Genomic DNA, 24,259 nt, shown 5'->3' on the forward strand with positions numbered 1-24,259 from the left:
TGAGAAATTCACCAGGTATAGAATGAAGAAGAATATTTTGGCAGAAAGATTGTGCTCTCAAAGGTTAGATGTTAGATTACTGGAAAGTATGGTCTATCATTATAATTCTCGAATATTAATGTGAAACTCATCTCCTTAAAATTTATTTAATTTCATAAATTTCGTGAAACATTTTGCTTTATTATTGAGTATTCCTCTCTAATTTTTTCTATTATACTAGTGCCCAATATCGGCAATATCTTATAAAAACGATAACATGATAGCTACGTAATATCAATCTTAACCACTGAATCACGGAGTTGCTGTAGATCGTTATTTTCGACATTACTTAATTATTCGGTCTTTCTCGAGAATGCTCCAGATAGAAATTACCCATTATTTCTGGTGTGTTACCAGGCACACAGATAAATTCAAAAATTGAAGCCCTGGAGGTAGTTTAACTGGCTAAATTAAAGAAACCATTTCGAAATAATAATAATTATTGGAGAATTGAGAGGAGGAAACATCTGAAAAGCAAAGGCTCACTATTACCTCATTTACGATGGTTATTCATAGAATGATAGCGAGAGTGCTGTCAATTCTGGTTACAACATACCTATTCCATTCATGAAATAGTCCTTAGTACAATCTCTTTGAGAAGGTGGATAATTCAGGTATGCAAAACCAATGAAATAATTGACTATATATGTGAAACTAGTAGTGAGCTTATTTAGGAGGTGCAAGTTTTTATTCCTTACTGAATGATTTACCAAGAGCTGACTATTCATTATTTGTTTATTTGAATTTGTCGGAGCATTGAGTAGTTACTGTAAGGAGTAATCGTTCTTGGAAACTGACTTGATCACATGAGATTTCAAGACTTGGTGATAAGCTCGAGAATTTTCTGGATAATTAGACTGAAATATTTTTCATCTCTTATTTCATTTAATCGAAAGAAAATAGTCGGCTTAAATTCAGGAATAACAAATAAAATAATAACTTCTTATGTTATGTTTTTCAGAACATAATACAAAAATGTAACTCAGAAGTTTGCAATGATCTAATTGAAATATTCTCCTCCTAATAATGGCAATGAATAAGAGTAGACATTTACCGTAGCATGAGGTATATTTTCTACAATTATCACAATTTGTTGTGGTGTTATAACAGCTTTTATTCATATTTTATGGAAGTCTCATCATATTCTGCAATGAAATTTACCATTTCTTCCTTATTTCCTTCATTTGTTTGTCTATCGCATTCAGAATTACTCATGACCTCATGTGTGTCATGATAATACACTCTGTGAATAACTCTTTAAGCATGTAACGATTTTTTAATTTCCTCTTTATGTTTTTCTACAGTTCATTTCTGCTGATGATCTAGTATAAGAGGCCAATTGGAAAATCTCCGGTCTATCATAGTAAAACACATTTTTTTGTCAAAATTTGATTTTATTATTCAACATAGTTACCTTCGAGCTTTTCGATACCATTTTTGTAGTACGACTTGTCTTTCGCTTCAGAAAAGCCCTCAGTTTCGGCGATTACTTCTACATTGGCGCTAAATTTCTTTCCAGCGATCATTCTTTTGAAGTCTTAAGAACAAAAAAATATCGCTGGGGGCCAAATCTGGCGAATACGGTGGATGCAGAAGCAATTCGAAGCCCAATTCATTCAACTGATTTTGTGACACGGCTATTGTCTTGATGAAAGAGCACCTTTTTATTTCAAATGGGGCCGTTTTTCAACGCTTTCACCCTTTAAACGATCCAATAACGCTATATAATAATCGCGGTCGATGGTCAGGTTCTTTTGGAGGTAATAAATGAAGATTATACCTTGCGCATCCCAGAATACTGATGCCATAACCTTTCCAGCTGACTGTTGTGTTTTTCCTCGCTTTGAATTCGGTTCATCGTGTGCAGCCCACTCAGCTGACTGTCGATTGGACTCCGGAGTGGAATGATGGAGCCATGTTTCAACCATTGTCACATATCGACGCAAAAATTCAGGTTTATTGCACTTGAGCATCTTCAAACACTGCTCAGAATCATTAACACGTTGTTGCTTTTGATCGATTGTGAGCTCGCGCGGCACCCATTTTGCACACAGCTTTCTTATATACAAACATTCGTGAATGATATGATATACACATTCAGATGATATCTTCACGATGTCTGCTATCTCGATCAACTTCACTTTACGGTCATTCAAAATTATTTTGTGAACTACTTTGATTTTTTCGTCGGTGACAGCCTCTATTGGGTGCCCACTACGTTCCTCGTCTTCGGTGCTCATTTCACCACGTTCAAATTTAGCATATCAATCAATCAGGTTTATTTCCTGGTGCAGACCCCGCAAACTCTTCATCAAGCCGAGATTTAGCTTAGACTGTATTTTTTCCCTTCAAAAAGCAATATTTTATCAGCACTCGAAATTCTGTTTGTTTTTCATCTTTTTTCAAATGAAAAACGTTGCTATACTCACAACGCAATATCTCACAAATTAATGGTCGGACTGCTGTTAAATTTTGACACTTATCGTTTGAAGAATGGTACCAACAAAAAATCATATGGATTTAATACAAGCACCGCCATCTGTGCATCAGACCGGGGACTTTTCAATTAGCCTAATATGATCCATACTCGTTTTATTGATAGTTTTTGCGTTCATATTAGATTAGCCTGTATTTAAGATTTGCGAACTCCATGTCTTTTAATCAACTTATGTTGGTAGGTTATTCAGATCAGAATATGAATCTCATTTCAGCTATTTTCGTTAGAAAGTAAAATATAAGATCATCAAATTGGCCTAATTAATAATAAATGAGTTTAAATGAGTTTATTGTTGTGATAAATCATCTCATCTCAAAATCATAATACTTGAATCCTCGATTCATTGATTCAGTATATTGCAGAAAACACATTCAACCTAGTTAAAATGTCCTCCCCTCCCTGTCCTTGCTCTAAACTTGAATAAACCATAATCTGTAAAATCACAAGCCTCTTACTGGAACCTATCTATCTGCATATTGAAATATGCACTGATAAAAAGAGTTTCGAGAGAAGGAGGAAACTGAAAGAGAAATAGAGATTGCTAACGATATTGGCAAATCTAACAATGTTTATCAGAGTCTTGGCAATCACATAGATTTAGGAGCAACTAGCCCAGAAGTGTGCTTTTTAGATTGGCCAATGGTCAGTCTTCTCTGTGGTATGGGAAAATGCACTCAAAGTCTGAATGCTGCAAGATTTAGAGGTATCTTTATCTTATTGAAAACATGCTACTCCTCAGAAACCCCTAAAAGAATAGTTTTATCAGAAACAAATGGGTACAGATTTTGTGGGGAGGAAGAACGAAAAATTTGAAGGAGTGATGTAACTTCCTTGAAGCCCTCTCCGATACTGGAGATCATTGGAACTCTGGAACTGAAACATGGGCTGTAGATGCTATAGTGGTCAGAACAGCTCTGATTGAGGATACAATAGATCTTAAGATTAAGTAACCCTTCAACAGTAGTAGAACAGGGAGAGTGGGAAACTATCCACGTCACTGTCCCAACTATAGTAATATGAATGATAATACAGAATTATATATGTAATTAAGTCTAAACGAAACAGTTCATTATAAGTTAATTATGGTTTGTAATTATCCCTGTTGTCACCCACATTAAACGCCCAATTCAGAACTTCTAAAACCTTTCACTAATCCGTTATTCTAGAAGTACCTATCTTCAAGAGAAGGACCAAACTGAACATCGGAAATCAACGTCTGAGCGTATATGGATATATTTCATTACTCTATGACATAAATCAGATAATGACCGCGTATAGTTCGAAGATTTTTAATTGTTGCGTTTTAGAAATCGTGAACACGAACTCTGAACGTATTTTCCTGTAGCATGTGATGCAATTCTAACGCGTCTATATATAAATATATTATGTAGGAAGTGCTTCTAGTCTTCAAGTATCGACCAGAGACAGTATCGAATTGATGAAGTGTATCAAGAAATTAGATCATTGGAACATTTTCCACACTTGGTTTTTCGCAGTCTTCCTTATTGCAGTATTTCCTTATTGAAGATGAAAGTGAAGAAGAAAGAATTGTTGATTCCAATTATTCGGTTATTTTAATTAATTGAATTCTCGGCATCTCTTATAGGCTTTCAATTTTTTATATAATCGATATTCTAATTAATCTGTAATGGAATATTTTTGACAATGTATGAGACACTTCAGATCATCATTACCATTTCTGTCCATTTTTGGATATCATCGAAAATTATCCTTTATTTTCAATTTCTCAATCAGTTTGTTTAGAAATTGATGTAGCTTTGCTTTCCTCTTTAGATATTTTCTTTTTTTCGGAAGTTTTTCTTATTCACATATAGAATTCGTTTTTTTGGAAGGTAGCACTGACGTGAAGTCATGTGCTTTTAAGCGCTCTTTCATTCATTCGCCAATTGTACCCTCGGAGATCGCATTTGAATTTATAGGCTTATTCCTATAAACTTATACTTCTGATGACACTATCAGCATACAATTTTAACTCACTAGGATCTCTTCTCATTGAAAAAAGGAGCTTTTCTTTTAATATTCTACTTTAATTATCTATCAACACGAAATATCAATTGATGGACATAATTATTCTAAACATACATGCAAAACCTCTTCGGAAATATTGGGTATTTGTTTTCCAATATTCTTCTTGAATCGTCTATGGTTCTGATGATATAATCCGCTTGAAATTTCGCAAGGAAATTGAAATTTGTGTTTATAACAACACCCAAAATCTCAACTCCGTCCGTTTTTTAATCACGGAAATATTAAATTTTTTTTTCCAATATTCTTCTTGAATTTCCGTGGTTTCGGTAACGCGATCTACATGAAATTTTGCACGAGACTTTGAATTTTTATTCGACATCTATATTTAAATTTTGATCTCGATCAAATCTGCAGTTTTGGAATTACTGAAACAATATTTAAAATAGCCAATTTTCATGAGAAACTCATTGGTAAAAATATTCTCATGGCAACTTTTCACGTAGAATTCAATAACGTTAATTGAATTTTCTGCAAACTGATATTTCCCTATGAAATTTTTTTTTTAGATGAGAGACCCACATATTTCTACATATTTCGATAGAGATGAAAATTACCATTCCAAAAATATAGTATACTTGATATTTTTCTGTTCATGTTAGATGTCTCAAAAAGTGGCGGGCTAGGTCGCCTGACCTAACATCTATGAACTCTTTACCTTTGAGGAAGATTAAAATTATAATCTTCCCCATAGACGTAAAGTCCAAGACGTTAGGTCAGAAGACCTAGCCGGCCACCAATTTGGACTTCGAACATGACTTCAGAAAAACATCAAGTATGTTATATTTTTTGAATGACAATTTAAAACTCTATCAATTATGTAAAATTATACGGGGTGTCCCATTTGAAAAAAAATCATGGCGATATCTTATGAAATATCAGTTTGTGGAAAATTTAATTGACGTCATCGAATTTTACGTAAAAATTCGATGAAAGAACATTTTTACAGAAATGGAACTTTTTCAACAGAAAAAAATTTGAAGATATATTTCGAAAACGAACATTTCCGAAAATCACCTTGTAACTATGTAACGATGATAGCTATGGAGCTGCAGAGTTTGCCAATGTATTCCTCATGAAAATTGGCCCTCAGAAACAGACATCAGTTTTTGTCTATCTAAGAATCTAGTATAGAAATATGACTTCCGATTCAAAACTGTCCAATTTGGCCCACCCTGAACAGGAGAGGTAAACTCATCCAGATTATTGAATACCTTTCGATAGCTTGGACATCTCAAATGGAAATGTCTAATGTATTGTAAAGTTTATTAGGTCCTTTTTAGTTTTCATGAATTTTGGGTCAATGTTCAAATCAGTCGAAAATCGAAATATAAAATTAATCTAAAGAAAATACAGTTTTCACGAAACAATTGTTGTTAATATTAAAATATTTGTGAAAATTATTTTCTTTTTATTTCTTTTAAATGCTGAGTGATGAGGTAATTTCAATTATAAAATTATTAAGAGTGTACATTCTTAATAGCACTGCCCTTTAAATAATTTTGTCACCGCAAACCACAATAACAAGGCTGAACGAAATATCAAGGCCATATATATAACACACTTCTTCATTTTGAAACCCACTTAACCCTGGTAAAAGGAATTCTCCTGTGGGGAGCGGTCGTTTAGTCAGTCAGGTTCGATGTTAGATGCTGTCTTAGATCACCGTAAGGAGTGCTTATATTCTTCGCGAGATATGCAAGGACAACGGAAGACATACGCCAAACCTACCGTGTCATCAGCTGGAATTTGATTGAATTCGATAGCACCACTCTAATTATCGGTTTCGTGGCTTATTGTCAGCCTGATTGACATTTGAAAACGTGTACGTTTTAGTCTGGGTTTGACATGCAGGTAAAATCATGGGTGCACGTTACTTTGTATGAAAGTCGTACATGGAAAGTTCAGTTGTGAGTCATACTTAGTTTTCGCGTGTTCGCACAATAAATACCGTCTATTGTTAGACAAATTAGATCCTTAAAAAACAACAAATGGTCATTAATTTTTTCAAGAAGCAATAGAACTTTGTCTTGTCTGCTCATACGTACTCTTTTGGCTGTAATGAGAAAAAGGAGACAATTAATACCCTCAATATAAATTTTATACAATGCTATATTGGTTTTCTTATATCACATAAAATTATTGCAATTCATATAAAGAAATCATATATAATATATATCAAAATTAATATGAAATATTACATACATTGTACACATATTTTATGACTGCATGTTTTATAGTTTTTCAGAGATGCCTTTTTCAAATATAATTCCTTGATTTATGGTCCTTGAAATTAATATTGCAAATAAGAAACTTAAACGTATTCCATAAATGAAACCTCTTAAACCTGGATTTCTCAAAGTGAATATAGGAGAAGAAATATTTAAGAGCTGACAAAGTCTTTCGAAGGCTTTAAGAATTTCAACAAGGCAAATATTTGGAAGGAACAAGTAACGGGAGTTTTTTTTCGAGGTATATAACTTTAAGTTGGCATTACTGTTCGAGATGGTGACCGATTCAACAGCTGTCAAGTGATTTATTCTCAGTTTGGTTTGGCAATTCATCATGAATAGACTCACGCCTGAACAACGCTCGCAAATAGTGCAATTTTATTTCGAAAATAATGGTTCTGTGCGGAATACGTATCGCGCACTACGTACATTTTATTTTGTTCAGCGATGAAGCGCACTTCTGGTTGAATGGCTACGTCAACAAACAAAACTGCCGCATTTTGAGTGAAGCTAATCTTCAAGTGTATATCGAAACACCGTTTCATCCAGAAAAACTGACTGTTTGGTGCGCTTTATGGGCTGGTGGAATCATTGGTCCGTACTTCTTCAAAAACGATGATGGCCAGAACGTTACAGTCAATGGTGATCGGTATAGAGCCATGTTTACTAACTTTTGCATTCCTGAATTGAACAACCATGATGTCCAGGAGCTGTGGTTCCAACAAGACGGCGCAACATGTCACACAGCTCGTGCCACAATCGATTTATTGAAAGACACGTTCGGTGATCGCCTAATTTCACGTTTTGGACCTGCGAATTGGCCTCCAAGATCTTGTGATTTAACACCGCTAGACTACTTTCTGTGGGGCTATGTAAAGTCATTGGTCTATGCGGATAGAAGACAACATTCGCCGTGTTATTGCCGATATACGGCCACAAATGTTGGAAAAAGTCATCGAAAATTGGACGTCCAGATTGGACTACATCCGAGCCAGCCGTGGCGGTCATATGCCAGACATCATATTTAAAATGTAATGCCACAAGATTATCTTGCGGATAAATAAAATTCATGTCAATCGAATAATCCATCGTTGTTTTATTGCAATTTAAAGTTCTATAGCTCTAAAAAATCACCCTTTATTATAATTAAAAGATTAAGAAAAATCAACGTCACGAAAAGGAAGTGGAGTTGACACCCTCTGGAGTTCCTTATCCAGTTAACAATCTTCAGAATAAAATTCAGGAATTTCCAAATACCAGAGTACAACTAATTGTGACGAAAATTTTCTAAAAAAGAAAACCCTTCCTGAGGGTTCAACATCTAAAACAATATCAAAACTTGTCATTTACATCAATGAATAAGTAAAGAAAGAAATAATATTTGAAATTGATTTACCCAGATTTTAATAACTTTCATTCTTTCACAGAACTCTTCAAGAAAATAAATGAACGAATCTCCATTATAGCATGCTACAAATCTGAAAAGAGAAAGAGAAGATAAATCATCTTAAAATTCAACTGCATTTTGTTTTTTTCTTAACAATATCATTCGGTTGGTTTTCTGATATCCTATATGGAACTATTTCCCCTTTTAACCAGGCTATGTGGTACAGCTTGTAGCCAGAGCCATATAGATAATTTTGGATTACCCAAAGTTGTGCTGAATGGTCTATCAAGAAGGCCCAATAGAACAATAACTTTTCTGCATTGTAATTTTTATTCATAGGATTCAGTATGATTAAAATATGTATACATGTGGCTGTATTTTCTTGATGAAGTGAAATGCAATCAAAAATCCAAAGGTGTCAAGTGTCAAATTCTAGCAAGACTGTCAGTTGTACTATTGGATGCATTGCTCAATAGTGGTTTTCAGGGCCTCAATGCTGGATATTGGTCTGTTTCTTACGAACTAATCAAAGTAGGATTCGAAAGATTTTGTGTTTGAAATCCTGGTTGAAAGAGCCGACAGATTTCTTAAAGCTCGTTGATGGACTCGAAAATATCTTGTGATAAAGATACAACTTCATCAACTTCAAAGATATCTCCTGAATCCAAAGCTCGAGTCTAAGATGAGTTGTGATGCGCTCAACATTTGAACATGATACCACGATTTTGGAATGATGTGATTTGTGAAGCTTAAGATACACACAGATGTTACGATTTGAAAAATTCGATTTCTCGTCATCGATTGCTATTATCATTCATTGCATTCAGCAGTTTCTAGTAGGATTCACCATCTAAAATAATAGACCGTTAAGATATCCAATGACATCATAGACCGTTCCACAACTCATAACTCAAGGAAAGACCTGTCACCAAGCCACTGATAAAACAGTATCTTGAAAGTAATAACGTAATTTTCCTAGCACGTGCTAGATCTACTGATCTACAGTTGGATCGAATGAAGGTGAATCTGTACATTCAACACCGTCGCATTGTTTGTTTTCAATTCTTCAGGTCGACAAGTTATGCTCTAATAAATCCACTGTTCTGTTTGCATTAAAATTAATCTACGGGATTCTTTCCTTGAAGGACAACGCAGTTTTTATTCGTAACGTGAGATGGAACAGCTGTTCGAAAGGGAAGTAGAATTCTCACGGCGAATGCGAATGACGATCTGATCGATTTATTGGAATCATCTCGCCGGAGGAATCTTAACGATGTGCTGTATACAGGTGGCTGCGGTGAAGGTGAGACTGAATGAAATGGAAAGTTTGGATCAATTGGAATTGATCAGTCGGCTGTAAAATGGCTTGGAATGGAGTATTTTGTTTACAGTGGCTGTTTATTGGAATCTGAACCTTTATTTTGCAATAGTGCGATGTTTGTTACTGTTGAGCGGCATATACAAAGGGGGCGCCTGAATTTGTGTCGAAGACGAAAAAAACTGGCATTTGCGTCTCTGATAAGTCAGACCTGATAAATATTAATTCAGATTCCTCTACATATTAATATATTATATCACCATTTCAAGGTGCCCGTGTGATGTTGGTCAGAATTTATTATCTAAGAGATCCAATGCAGTGTTGCAATCAATATTGGTCTTTTTTCTCTTTTTCACTAAAACATGGATTCACAGTTGAATGATTACGAAGGCATTTAAATATTCCATCATTTCCAATACTGACTTCTTTAATAGTTCAACTGCGGAATTTTCCCAGTTTTTAGTTTAAAATGGACAAATAGAAAGATCGAACTGAAATGATTTATCATGCAATAGTAATTTATATTCCATATTATATTAATCCTCGCAAAATAAAAATTTTAATCATAAATATAGAAGAAAAACATCAGGTACAATATGAACAATTATTTCGAGAATTTGGAAAATTGTTAGCTACGATAATATTGAATTTCTCTGCTTTAGTCTGCATCTAGTTTGAAATTTTTTTAGTACTAGGTCCCTGAACAGATATCTCTCTTATTTAAATTTATTGAATTTTGAGCCGGGAATTGTCTCGAACGATAAGATTCGACTCAGCGTTTATGAATTTGTGATCAAATTAAACAATGTCCAGCTGGCTGTGAACATGGTAACTCCTGAACGAAAGGAGAACCTAGAAACTTGAAATTTTCAGAGTAGGTAAGGATCTCAAATGCACGTTAATGGACAAGAATAACAAGGTATTCGTAGATTCGGTTCCCGGTCACTAGGGAATTGAATAAGGATTCAAGGCTTGGCTTGATTTTCAAGCTATTTGGCTTGAGCTTGACTTGATTTCAAGTCAAGGTATTAGTTTTTCAATCTCAAGTCAAGTCAAGTATTTATTTAAGTTAAGTACTTGAATCATATCAAGCTACTTGATTTTTAGCAGTTTTATTGTTAAGTGTAACATCAATGAAAATGATGAAATGAGAAGGAACCTTGCAAAAAACTCTTTTATTTATTAAACTTATTGTATAAAAAAACCGAAAATATCACCTCTTTTGAAATAGAAACATAAATTAAATCACTATAAATCATAACAAAATAAAAAATAATAAAAAAATGGAGTTTCTTAATATTGAGAAACCTCCAGGTTTTGTTTGATTTCATAATTTTCCATCCAGGATCTAGACACATGAGGCGTCTTATAGATATGCCGTCTAACCTATTGCGGGATTTTGTATCTGTAAAAGCAGCTCTGGAAAAGATGTTGGCGTTGATAAAAAGTTTGAAACGATATTCCTGAAACTACGAAAATCTACCAATAGATTTCATAGAAATGTGAGAAAACTACTAATAAAGTCACACTGGCGAATGCCTCAGTCCCTTGGCGCTCAAGGAATCCCCTTATTTAGTCTAAGCGCGCACGAGAGCTTCTTGGCTTAATGAATCCCTAGAATTGAAGGGAAATAAAAGAACAACATGCTTGCCAGAAAAGGAGCACAAACTTCTTTCATTGGATCCTTTCTGTGGTATAAGCAAATGTACATACAAGAAAGAATTTCAGGAGAAGGAACAAAACGAAAGAGAAACACCCTGTTTGAATATTCTTCGGTTTGATCATTCCAAAAAGGTTTTTCGAAACTTTGACACTGCGAGATCCAAGAAGTATCTGGATCTTTGCAAGAATATATCACAGGGCATTGTTGCCTTAGGAAACACCTCATGAGGATGGGTCTAGCAGAAAATGGCGAGTGCAGATTCTGTGGGTAGCAGGAAAGCTCCTGGATTCACTTCAAAGATTTCTTCAATTTTAAGATTTATTGAGATATCATGTTACCAAAATAAAAGAAAAGAAAAAATAGATGAAAATAACTGAAAAATACGCAAATATTTTCATTTCATTATAAGATTCTATATACTTCTTAAGTCGGGGAGTGTCCATTCTTCCTTGCAAACATTCAACCAAACGAGACAGTTCTCTTCATTTGCCAAGCTCAATATATTCCTCCTCTCCTCGGTGGTCTTGGAACAGAAGAACCTGATACACCAACGCAACGCCCCTAAATATGCCAAGCAGGTTAGTTACTAGCAACCTGCCAGTCTTCCTATCAGGTTACGATTGACTTACTTATAAGAAAGACACTATTTACCCAACCATATGCTGCAGAAACGCAACAATATTTCCTGCTCACTAAATATACCGCTTGCAAGAAGAGAAAGTACTCGGAGGATTCTTTCATTCAGTGATCGAACTATGCAATATCGGAAGAAAGCCGATTGAATCGATAAGCGATCGTTTTTGATGGTTGAGCACCTTTTTGTATGGAATTGGGTGTATTTTTGAATTTATGATTGATAACCGAATAGCGTTAGGTGCACCAACATGATGATTTATTCTTACTCTCAGGACTACCGCCTTATCTTTTTTCGGCGTCCCGGCAAAAAAAATTTCGCCGCCCCGCGTTAGCATAATTTATCTGGTTCAATACAGATAGGATTTTATTGGACTATTTTAGGTTTGGGTTTGTATGACCAAAATGAGAAAACAATCGGGGATTCACTAGAGGTCTGATCACTTCTCTCTTTGATAATGTAGGTATTTCATACTCAGAATATTAATTTGTATAAATAAGTAAATTATGTAATTTGATGCCGCCGTTGTGAATATTGTATCCAAAACCAACAATAGAAAATAAAAGAATACATTAAGGTACAGTAGAGTACAAAATAATATCACAGTAACTTTAAAACATAAAAAACTGAAAATTTTAAGATATAAATTTTGAGAAAAAACTGATATCGTGATTGGAGAATATTTCATTTCTGAAATATCGAAGGAGCCGCCTTAACAATATATACCACATCAAAAAAAATAAACCCATTATCTGATTACGTTTAGAGATAATATCTTGTAAATAGGGGAGCGCAGAGAACAAATGCGCCGACTGGAACTTTTTTGGTTATTTTGAATATTATTGAGTAATCTTTCTATTTATTTCCTCTAGAGAGAGAGAGAACTTTATTGACTACACATCAAACGGCTATCGACCGAAGTCTTCCAGCCAGTAATTTACATCTCGATTAAATACATTTTATATAAAAAATATAGTAGTTGCAATATAAATACTATTCTAGGGATAGCAAGTGTTCATAAAGTGGGAGCGCTAGTAGTTTTGCCTTTTCAGTGGTTTCTCTATTATAGCGGTGTACTAGTGGTTCCATAATATTTCTGTTATTTTGGTTTTTGATAAATTTCATGCCCAGCCTATGCAGTCTCGTCAGTATTGGCTCCACTTCTGTTGTTTCATATAATAGAGTGTTGGAGGGGTTGTGTAAGGGATTGTTGGGATGTCTCAATTTTGTTATCTTTCTAAGGCAAGTTCTTTCTGCTATTTCCAGGTTATTAAGACAGGTTTTTGTCGCATTCGAGAATTTAATGCTACCATAGTCCAGTAACGGTCTGCATATCATCTTGTAAATTGAACTGGCTGTTTTGATGTTGATTCCTAAGTTCTTGTACGTAAGTGATCTGAAGTGTCCAGCTCGTGTGATGGCTGCTTTTTTCTGTACCTTCATATGGTGTTTGAAATTGAGTTTGTTGTATATTTCCTCTATTTTCCCCTAATTGTAAATTTTTTAACAGCCATTAAATCGATTTTTGTTACTTATCTCAGAAAAATTTTTTTCGAACTGCGGGTTCTTGAATTTGCCGGAAGGAGCTTCTGTTCTATATCTTCCTCTCAGGCGTCTCTTCAATTTCATATGAAACCATTTTTTTGAACTTGAAATTACCTGGTCAAATTTATCAGGGGACGTTTTGCGATTTCATCGAAAAACGCTCTGAATTGTTTGAAAGTACGGCGCTCTATAGTAAAAGGTTATATTTTGGTACCTACTCATATTGCAAATCAATGCAATTGGAACTTTCCAATTTTTTATTTTACAACGAAGAGTGGTATTTATATATATCTTGTTTTATTAATTGACTTTGCGCCCCTACGAGAAGTCCGGTATTCCGGTCCTGGTGGCGGCCCTGCTTACTCTATTCAATGCTATGGTTGCAATCAATCATATCAACTTCAGTATGATTTATTGCTTCATACTTCTCAACGAATAACACATAGCAGTAGTTCATTATTTGTAAACTGCATCATGAGGGGTACAATAAGGAAGATAGTTCAAGATTTGTTGGTCTATGGGAAGAGCTTATTGCAGATTCCGCTATAAATACTCATTATATCCTTAGTTCTTTCCTAGTATTAGTCACATCCCAAAATTTTTTTTTTCTTCATCCTTTGAGATCGCTCCTTTTCTGCATTCATTTCTCAGCACAATGTCTGTAGTTTTCGAATTTTAAGCATCGTGAATATTGCGTGCATGAAGGACCACCCTTTCGGGAACGAGAAATAGACTGTATCGGGTTTACGTGTATATTTTGCTTGGTTACAAGGTTTACAACTGTGGTGTGCGGCCGTGGTTACTTACGAGAACGTGTTGATTACTTGACGGTTGGGACCAGAGAGAACGAAGGACTCTCTCAGTTTCTGCTACTAAGGGTGTAATTGTTGAGACAGGGTGGGGGGTTTGCCAGGCTGCCATGTTGCGCACAGTGGCGCCGCATCTAATAGTCATGTTTGACCACGGTATAAATTCTATACACCGTGGCTTGACTGTACACATCGGAAACGAAATATGGTTCGACTCACTGATGATGAATTCGTGATCGTCTGTCGGGTCGGTTGTGAACATTATAACTCTCCCCTGAAAGTTTGCAAACGGTCATAATCCGACAAAAGGAGTTTCGTGAAGATGGCCGTTCGAAATTTTGATTTCCTTGAATTTGAAAACTGCGAAGTCGATCGAGATGGGAATTTATATTTGGGTGTGAAATAACATTTTATGTTCACCACTCAACAAGAATCATAGGAAATTCAAGGGGTTTATCGAAAATAATCACCAAATATTCCCTTGACCACAAAACCGATGCAGTTGAGATTTGGGGTGATGATATGAAATAAAAATTTCAAACTTCGTGAAATATGTATTTCAATCTAGTCACAGCGTCAGAACTATAGAATATTGAAAAAGAAATACCACAGGATCTTTTTCCAAAAATCTAACTATTAATTTATTGCTCTGACCTCAGGTCGAGATATTCAAATGATATTTGATGAGTTTCAAGAATTGAGCATTTATCAACATGCAATCAATAATTTTTATTATTTCATTATTTAATTGCATCGAGGTAATTTTGTCATTTTTTTTAAAGAAAAAATAGTTCGCCACTGAGATATTTTATGCTGAAAATATAATTTTTGATTTCCTCGTTCAATTTATGACTAGAAATAAAATTTTTTTGTATGAGGCATTATTGTCATGCAAAAAAAACATTGTCATTATTACTAGTATGTAATAATGATGTATCTCGGAATAAAAAAAATTGTCATTTTTTTCAGGAAAAATCTCCGACTAAAGTCTGAATTAATATATTGAGTAACTATTACAAGTATCTGTGTGAATAGCTTCATCAGAACGTTATAAAATTTAACAGAATATAAAAAAAACTAAAATCCGTAACAACAGATAATCCTGAAAAAAGTTCAATCCGAGCATCATTGAATCTAAAGTAATCATTTTCTGAAATGTATTCCGGAAGAAAACCAAAGTGGTTATTTCCTTCTCCTCCAGGCCACTTATTCCAATGAATCATTAAATAATATTCAAGCCCATGAATACCAATGACTAATTACTTTTCCTATTTCATAATAACACTAGACATACATCAATCATGGCCCAATTTATCAATAATACACGTACCTATGTCTGATTTGAACCAGATTGGGCAACAACCAAAACGCTATCATATGTAGCGGTCGAAACAATGACCTTAATTGTTACGAATTACAGATCGAAACTAAATCACCCTAATCACCACCTTCATCGGTGGGTGATACGAATGAGCAGATTGCATAATATCGAAAACGAATGCTGTATCTATCATCAAGGGTATTATAAAAGTCAAAAGCGTTCTCAATATAGCAGTGTCATGTACCAAATTCAAATCGATGGTCTGAAGTAATAAATGTTAATGTATCTATTACCAACTAAGTTCACCTATGGTGTCTATTATAGCATCGCATTATCTCATTTAACTGAATTTAATTGAAATATGGAGGTTAACAATGCTAATTGATTTTCGATCTAGAATTGGATACTTTCGCTCAGAAGTTCTTCTATACTTACATTGGTACATACCTTTCAGACTCAACTCTTCTGAGATATAGGTTTCAAAGGTAACCAAATCAAGATAAACTTATTCATACAATTTTGTATTATATCACAAAAAAATAAATAAATAAATAACAATTCATCGAATATATCCGAAATTAAGACAGACAAATACCCAGAAATTTATTTCAATAATATTGAAATAAATTTATGAATTATAAGTATGAATAATATTATTATTCATACTTATAAACAGTTTTGAAGTCTCCAAGAACTTAATTGACGCAAGAATGAACGAGAGAGACCAAAGGCTCCTGCTTCACGTCATTAGGACTTTTAGTAGGTTTTATTTTCAAGTTATAATACCTGAGACAGCGCGAACTAAATCTCGCCCTCAATTCTGTTGCATTTTTTGTATCATAATTTCTATAAATAAAGGCCTTTATTATTATTATTATTATTATTGCTCTTTTGAGAAAGGTTTTTTCGATATTCTGCTTGAATTTTCTATGGTTCTGACTATGCTATCAACACGAATTTCGCACAAAGCTCAATGAAAGCTACAACGTTATGTCAAATCTCTTGGGGACATCTTAATTTGTTTTGAAAAAAAACGGCTCAAATCCATCGTATTTTTGCACACAAATTTAAAAATCTCCTAGTATATGCTGATACTAGATCGAATTCTAGCGATAGTCACGAAATATTTATCTGTTCGAAATATACAGCAATTTAAATATAATATTCCATGAACGTTTTATCGTTTATCATTAGAATTAGTTAAGAAAATTTTTCTTAAATTATTGATAAAAACGTTATGTTATGGTGGATTCATTCTACAGAATGAATGATGCGTTGTGATTATTATTGATTTTATTGTTTTGGGAAATAGTCTTTTGTTTAAAAATATATTGTTGGATGAGTGGGAGCTTTTTATCGTATTTCTACATATATGAAATTGTTCATTGCTGTTCAGTTCCTATGGTAGTGTGTGAATCAAGTGAAAAATATGAGAATACACATTTCCTAATGATTTATGTTATAGAGTGAGTACCGAACATTGAAAGATTATCGTCTATCGACAATACTCAAAAAAGAATATCAAAAAATTCACGTCAGCGCATTCCTCAATTTTTTCAATTTGCTTTTCGAATTTCTTTATAATTTCGATGGTATCAAAGTTGGCAATGAGCTTGAAATGAGTATTCTTTAGGCAACTTCCCTGAAATCGTGATCAGGGAAATATTGAGTATTTCTTTTCCAAATTATTGAATTTTCTATGATTCTGATTATGTGGACAGATTGAAATTTTACCACAAATTGCGCTTGAAATTGTTCTTGCATATCAACATCCGATAGCTCAAGTTTGTCGGTTTTGTGGTCAAGGATATAGTGGATAATTTTCTATCGATATTTTACTTGAATTTTTTATGGTCCTTTTATGCGATCACTATACAAAAGCCTTCAGATTATTATGCTACATCCAAAAGCAAATTTTCATCTTGATCTTGATGGAATTTGCAGTTTTGAAACTAACAGGAAAGCAATATTTTCAGAACTGTTAGTTAATATCCGAACCTACCCTGTAAGATTTACTGTTCTGTTCGAAAGTTATCGTGTATACTTCCAGACAAACAGGAGCGAATTTGAGGATGAATTTATCAGCAGTAAACCTTATCATTTGAGATCATTCCCAGCTCAAACTTCGAAAAATATAAACATTGTAAATGTGAAGTTCGATCAAAGCTTCTCTATATTTTTGTTGCTACTCTCGATAAAATTTCTTAATTATTACATATTATTCGAAAATATAGGATTTTCATGATCTACCCAAATTAGTCATCCCAGAAATTTATATCATTATTGAGTCCTATGTTTGCTATATTGAGATTTACTTCTTTGGGCATCGAAACAAAAAGCAACAAGTGAAATGGAAAATCCATATCAGTCAACATTCATTAGTTTGACATACAGGGAACTCTTACAAAATCACCCACACTCTTACATTGGTTCTGCGCCTTCAGTATTGAATATACGGAGAACACAAAATGACAATTTTTTGTCGTAGTTAAACTCTAATGAATGTAAAATTACAGATTTCGAAACTGCGTCCCATAAAAGTGCAAGAAAGAATATTGTCATTACGTTTTGCCTATGAATTATTTATCTACAGTTGTTTGTGAATGGATTTTACCTTTGGGAGATATTTAATCCTACAGTTGGTCTGTTGGATGAATCACATACTGTGATGTGGGTTTTATTAGCTGACTTTTCATCCTTGGATCATCTAGGAAATCCTGGAGATTACTCTGAATAATATCCAGTATGATTGTCGCGATATTGACATTTTGTTGGAGTTATTATTAGTCATACATGGAGAAAGTTTGTAATTTTCTACTAGGTGTGATATTCCATTTCAACAATTTGCTACAATCGATATGATCAACATTCAGTAGAAATCGAATTATGTGATTGTTTCAAATTTTTTTTATTTTGATTTTTTTTTCGATTTTCTTCTTGAATTTCCTTCAGTTTTGGTAAAGCGATCATTATAAAATCTTCAAAATATTATTTCATATCTAAATGCAACATTTCAGTTCGATCGAATCTATATTTTTGAAATTTTCAGGAAAACAAAATTTCGAACGGCTATATTTACGGAACCCCTAGTCTGACCCTGGAAATTTCAAAATTCAATGATTATATTCCAGAACAGAATATTTTATTTATTACAATGAAATTTTCATATTATGTTATTAATATTGGATTGTAACGTTTACTATCTTCGATTAGGGAAACTATTAAAAGAACCCATTTAATTAATAACAGTAACGTTTACTTCCTTATGAGTTGGTTCTCTTACAAATAATACACTTTCTTACTGAATTCAATGAAGTAAAATTTTTCGTCCGTCAGCATCAATTCTTTTGTATTTTTGTTGGGAATGGCGCAACTTCATAATGGGCACTCAGGAGAATATACCCAATTAAAACTTAGATTCTCATCTTTGATTTGAGTATTTCTCTTCCTGCACATCTGAAGCAGGTCAGCTTCAGAATAATAGTAAGTGAATACTGAACATGAAATTTAATATCTTTTTCATTTCAATGTTACAGTTTCTAGTATTCAGGTTTATTATTATGTAATTCATGCAGAGAATAGGCGGAGATAAGTAATGATTAATAGCAATTTCAATAATTACATAAGCATATGAATAGATCTGAATTTACTCTAGAGTGGGAATGAAAAATAATATTTGATCAGTTCACCAATAACAATTGCTTTTCCTGAAATCTTTCAAGAAGACTTATTTTTTTAGGAGCATATTCAGATCACTTTAATCTAGTATTCAGATCCGTCGTTATCCAATAAATTTTTCTGGATTGTTTTAGTTCCGGCCCCTAGGCGTACATTAATTAGGTGAATAAATTAAAAAAAGGAGACAAAAGATTTTTTTATTATTTTCAGTTTAAATTCAAAATTCTGGCGTTTCTAAGTACCATGTAAATTTAGAATATTCTTAAATATCAATAAATTTTTTTGTACTGAATTCAGCATGCAGTAATTTGGAATTAATATATAGGTTTTTTTTTGTATTTACTGAATGTAGCCTTTTTTTAATTTTTAAATTATTATAGATGCATTCATCTCTGTTGATAAATGGGAGAAGCATGCAATCATTACATTTTCAGATCGGGAGGTCGTTTTTTTTTGGCAATGACCTATGAAAATTTTGTGAGCGTACATTTTTCCTTGTATTTAACCAGCAACAAATTCAAGATGATATTTTCAGCAGTTTTCACCAAGTCTGATTGTGTCCCGCACATCTTAATATCATCACTATCCATTTAAAATATTTTAGGAAGACAAGTAGATATATAACAACGAAATAAGTGAAGTTTATCTGACTTTTGTCACAACGATAAATGAATCGATTTTTAAGTATTTCATAGGCAATCATTATAAAAATCGTTATTTATTTCAGAAAAATTCTGAATTATAATAATATCGATTCCGATTTAAAAAATATTATATGTCTATCTCGTGGTAAGAGCACATTCTGGAAATCCAAGTTTTTCTCATTGACGTCCGGGAAAGTCTCTTTCACTTAAAAGATAACTAATGTATCTACTACTGGCTATTATTCACAGAAAAATTGAATGGATTCGGTAAAATATATAGGGAATCAAAATCTCATTTTTTTATTTCAAAACTTCACATTCGATCGAAATAAAAATTTGCATGCGGATGTAGAATGACAATTCAAAGAATTGTGCAGATTTTCATGATCACATTACCAAAATCATATAAAATTCAAGAAAAACACCGAAAGAAATATCCATTATTTCCGTGACCACAAAACCATTCAAATACTGTGTGTTTATAATTGAAATGATGATTTTAACCTGCGTCCAAAATTTCGATCTGACCACACATTCGATAACAGAAAATTCAAAAGGAATATTGGAGAGAAAATTCCCAATATTTCTGTGATTAGAAATCCGATTAGGGTTGCTATGTGGTTTCTATAAGGGTGCAATTGGCGGAACAAAGAACGAAGCACCTGACTTTTTGTTTCATTACTGCTGATACATTTTGCATAATTAATTTCTATTTTTTTTTCAGCGTCCTGAGATATGCCCTCTCTATGTAGGATGAACAAATATATCAAACAAAGTAAGTACCAAAACTATAAACCAAAACACTAAGTACTCTTAAGATTCCATGTTCATAGAAAATAAGCTAAATACATATTGAGAATGTTGCCAAAATGTTGAAATTTATTTCATCTATAATGAATTTCTATCATTTAATTTTGTCCTCATTCAAGGACAAAATCCATTGGAAAAAGAAAACATTTTGTTGCATTTTTTGCGGAAAAAATGTTATTAAAGGAAGTAAACTCAGTCTAAGAGATTGAATGTCTTTTCCTAGATACATTGAATCTACTCGGCAATGAGTAAGAACAATTACTTATCATTCCAAATACAAATTGTCAAATATTGATTGTAAGAAAAAGTGAACAATTTCTTCTGAAAAAACTTCTTATATGCTTTCAGAAGGAACAAACAGAAACATGAATTAAGAGTTTGTAACAAAATGAGTGAAAGGCCAAAAGTTCACATTTCCTTTGTATTATAATAAGTGAGCTAATTGATGAACATCTTTAAAACACCATCTAATCCAATAATATTTTGCGTAACCTGAACTTTCTTCAAGAATAAAATTTGGTAACCTTCCTCATTACATTATTTACGCTCGGTTTAACTTTTAATGAGTGATTGTTTGGTATTTAATTCGAGGCTCCAAAACTGACGTTGACCATAAAATTATATCTAGAACTAATGGAGAATCACGGAATACTCATTCGTGTGAAAAATACAATTATAATAAAAAAAAAAGTTTGCGCAATGAATTTCTCTCAAGCATTCACCGGCCGGATATGAAAGTGATCGATTTTTCTGAATCGTATCTGTCAAATTTATATCAACGTGTGCTGTAATTGATACAGTTAGATCAGGAAAATGCAATGCGTTATACTGTATTGAATTGAATAAATCAATAGAATGAAAGTGAGTGGTGCTTTGCCATTCTTGGGATGAGTCAGTATTTTTCCGTTTCTTGTCTATTCGAGCTAGATCAAAGCTATCACCTTCTAAAATACGTTACATCACTGGATTCTCCTCATAAATGCGAATGAGATGGTTTATCTTTGAAAATCTGTGAATCAAATGAACTGCAATAGAATGATTTCAATTCTGTATGTTTGTTTTTTGTCATTCCTCTTCCTCATTTAATAAATTCCTGCATCTTCCTTTACATAGATTTTTAGTTATTCGTTATTTCTTAAATATAGGTATATTTTTGTCAGCCCATCTCCATATTTTCTCAATTTTTTGTATGAATAGCTGTCTGTTTTAATACATAGAATACTCAATAATTGTTCAATACCTACAGCCGAGAAATTTCTGAAGATGCCCATCGCAGTTATAGGTGAAACGTCAGGTGGAAAACCAACATGAATATGTGGACAAAATCCGGAACTTGCCTTCAAATACAGATAATAATACAATGTTATTACACAGGGAAACAGCTGTTTTAGTGTCGAGGTTTTTTGAGCTGATTCTATATCAATTCGATGTCCTGAATTCAAATAACTTATTTATTTTTACCTAGTAGCTCAAAGTTTTAAGATATACAATTTAAGAGAAATATAAATTACATTATTTCAACGCAAATCCGTAAGTGTAGAAAACAAAAACATGTGCATGTCCCATCTTCCTTGGTAGCGGTCCTCCATAACTTTAATATCTTGGTGAAATATTTCACCTTGTTCCTTCCTTACTCATGTCTCCTAAATTTTCTGGAAAACGGTCTGACTGTGTAAATAGTGTGTTCTAATAATGATATTGCACCCTAAGGATTTGAAATTATTGAGCATCTTGTTAACCATTTCAACATAATTTTGAGCTTTATTTTCGCCTAGGAACTACAACTACAACAAATGATGTCCAAGCTTTTCGTTCAACTTGATTCATTGAATTTATGAAGGCAGGATCCTAAATTAATTGTTTCATTTGTAGGCCGTCAAAAATATCCTTTGCTTTGAGTTTTTCTGTTCTCAACTGATGCATTTTTACTCCTATATATGCAAAACATGACCCATCCTTATCAAGATCCTTCACAAATTGCTTCATTAAGCCCAACTTTATATGTATCGGAGGAAGTATGATTTTTTCTCTTCCACCCAAAGCGTCGTTAAGGACAATTTTTGCCCCACCGTCCATGTTCAATCTCTGAGGCCAATCTTTTCTAACCCAGTGGTGTGTTTTTTCCCTACTATTCACAAGAAACACAGATATTTCGTGTGACCACTTTGCTGCCATGCTGCCCAAGAAGAAAGTTTACCATTTTTAAATTCACACAAATCATCCATTGATGTTCGTGATATTTTATCATCAGCAAGACTAAAGCTATGGTATTATATTCTTCTTTGAGTTTCGTTTTGAGTGAGCTAGTGGTATTGAACCATATTTACTCGAATACAGACTGACAATAAAACCATTGTACCTACTTTAATGAATACATAATAATTTTAGAAGTCTCATAAATGAATATACTGAATGAAATCGACATTGGTAGATAAGTTGAAGTATCTAAAAATGTAGAGCTGATAGAGAAAAACGGATTGCATGTACAGATTAAGCGTCCCAAATATAGTTAAAATCAACTCTAAATTATTTTTTTTGGCTTGTGTTTTTATTCTCTTAGATCGTGTCCTGGAGAAAACCCATCCTCAATATTTACTGTTGGGTAAAAATTAACAGAGCTGTATCTGAAATGCTCTAAGATTTTAAAAGGTCTCGCAGCCTAGGAGAGTGGGGAAGAATAGAAATAATGAATGCCCAAGTCATATAAATTATATACCTACACATTGAAGAACATATTTGGCTTCTACCACAAGTTCGTCATCATTATGTCGATCTTTATTGTTTGAGACCATTTCCGGTTCAAAATACGAAAATTACAGCCATTGTGACGAAATGATAAAACTCTCAAAAACCCTAATCTGATAAATCTCTCATATGAACGAAAGTAAAATAGATCTTTCAAAATACTTCAGAACGACTCACTGCTTCAGACATTGGTACTGCTCGAAGTTTTGAAAATCGAAAAGGTCGTTCTTTACAGTTTATTTTTTATCACTTGTTTCTTCTTGATATTGCTTTTGGCTGCATAGCCCTATGCTGCCAATCCATTGTCAATACGTTGATTGAGGTCTTGCAATTGACTTAGCCTTTCTCAGTTTCGTATTTTGAATCATTCGGCCCTTTGAGTGGGTAAAGTCTGCTCATTGCTAAGTTCATTCTCTGCGTATTTTAATTGATCTTTCCATTTTACTCCTTCATCTGGTTTTACTCTTTAATATTTGACTTCATTCTACAATTTCATCTCTCCTCCATTTATCATTAGGTTTGAGTTTATTTCTAGTAGCCTCTTCTAAATAGCTTGGCTCTTTCTGTTATTTTTTTGAATTTTTCATTTAATGAACCGTCTATATCTCCTAGTGCTTTTTGCAATTTTCTATAAATAATGTTGATGTCAGACTACTATTCATGTAGGTATCATCTGCTTATAGGGTTAGCAGATTTATTGCGTTTTTGGGAATGTCGTATGTACAGATGTTGTAGAGTAGAGGTCCTTGAACTGAACCTTGATGCACTCCTGCTCTTACTTGGGTAGTGGAAATTTGACTTGCACGGAACTTTATCGGCTTATCAGGCTCAAAATACGAAAATTACAGGCATTCTGACGAAATGATGGAGCGATCTGTTCGGTGAGCGAACT

At 33.5% G+C, this 24,259-nt stretch overlaps 1 protein-coding gene across 1 annotated transcript in view; it reads left to right on the plus strand.

The window, feature by feature from the left end:
• The window catches only part of LOC123681136 (protein PF14_0175-like), a 97,732-nt gene that overhangs the window by 23,024 nt on the left and 50,449 nt on the right, over positions 1-24,259 (plus strand). The window contains exon 2 of the mRNA XM_045619355.1: positions 20,537-20,587. Coding sequence (XP_045475311.1) covers positions 20,548-20,587 — 40 coding nt within the window. The 5' untranslated portion in view covers positions 20,537-20,547. The remainder of the gene's footprint in view (positions 1-20,536; positions 20,588-24,259) is intronic.

The sequence above is a fragment of the Harmonia axyridis genome, chromosome 5, assembly GCF_914767665.1.
Source record: "Harmonia axyridis chromosome 5, icHarAxyr1.1, whole genome shotgun sequence".
NCBI lineage: Eukaryota > Metazoa > Arthropoda > Insecta > Coleoptera > Coccinellidae > Harmonia > Harmonia axyridis.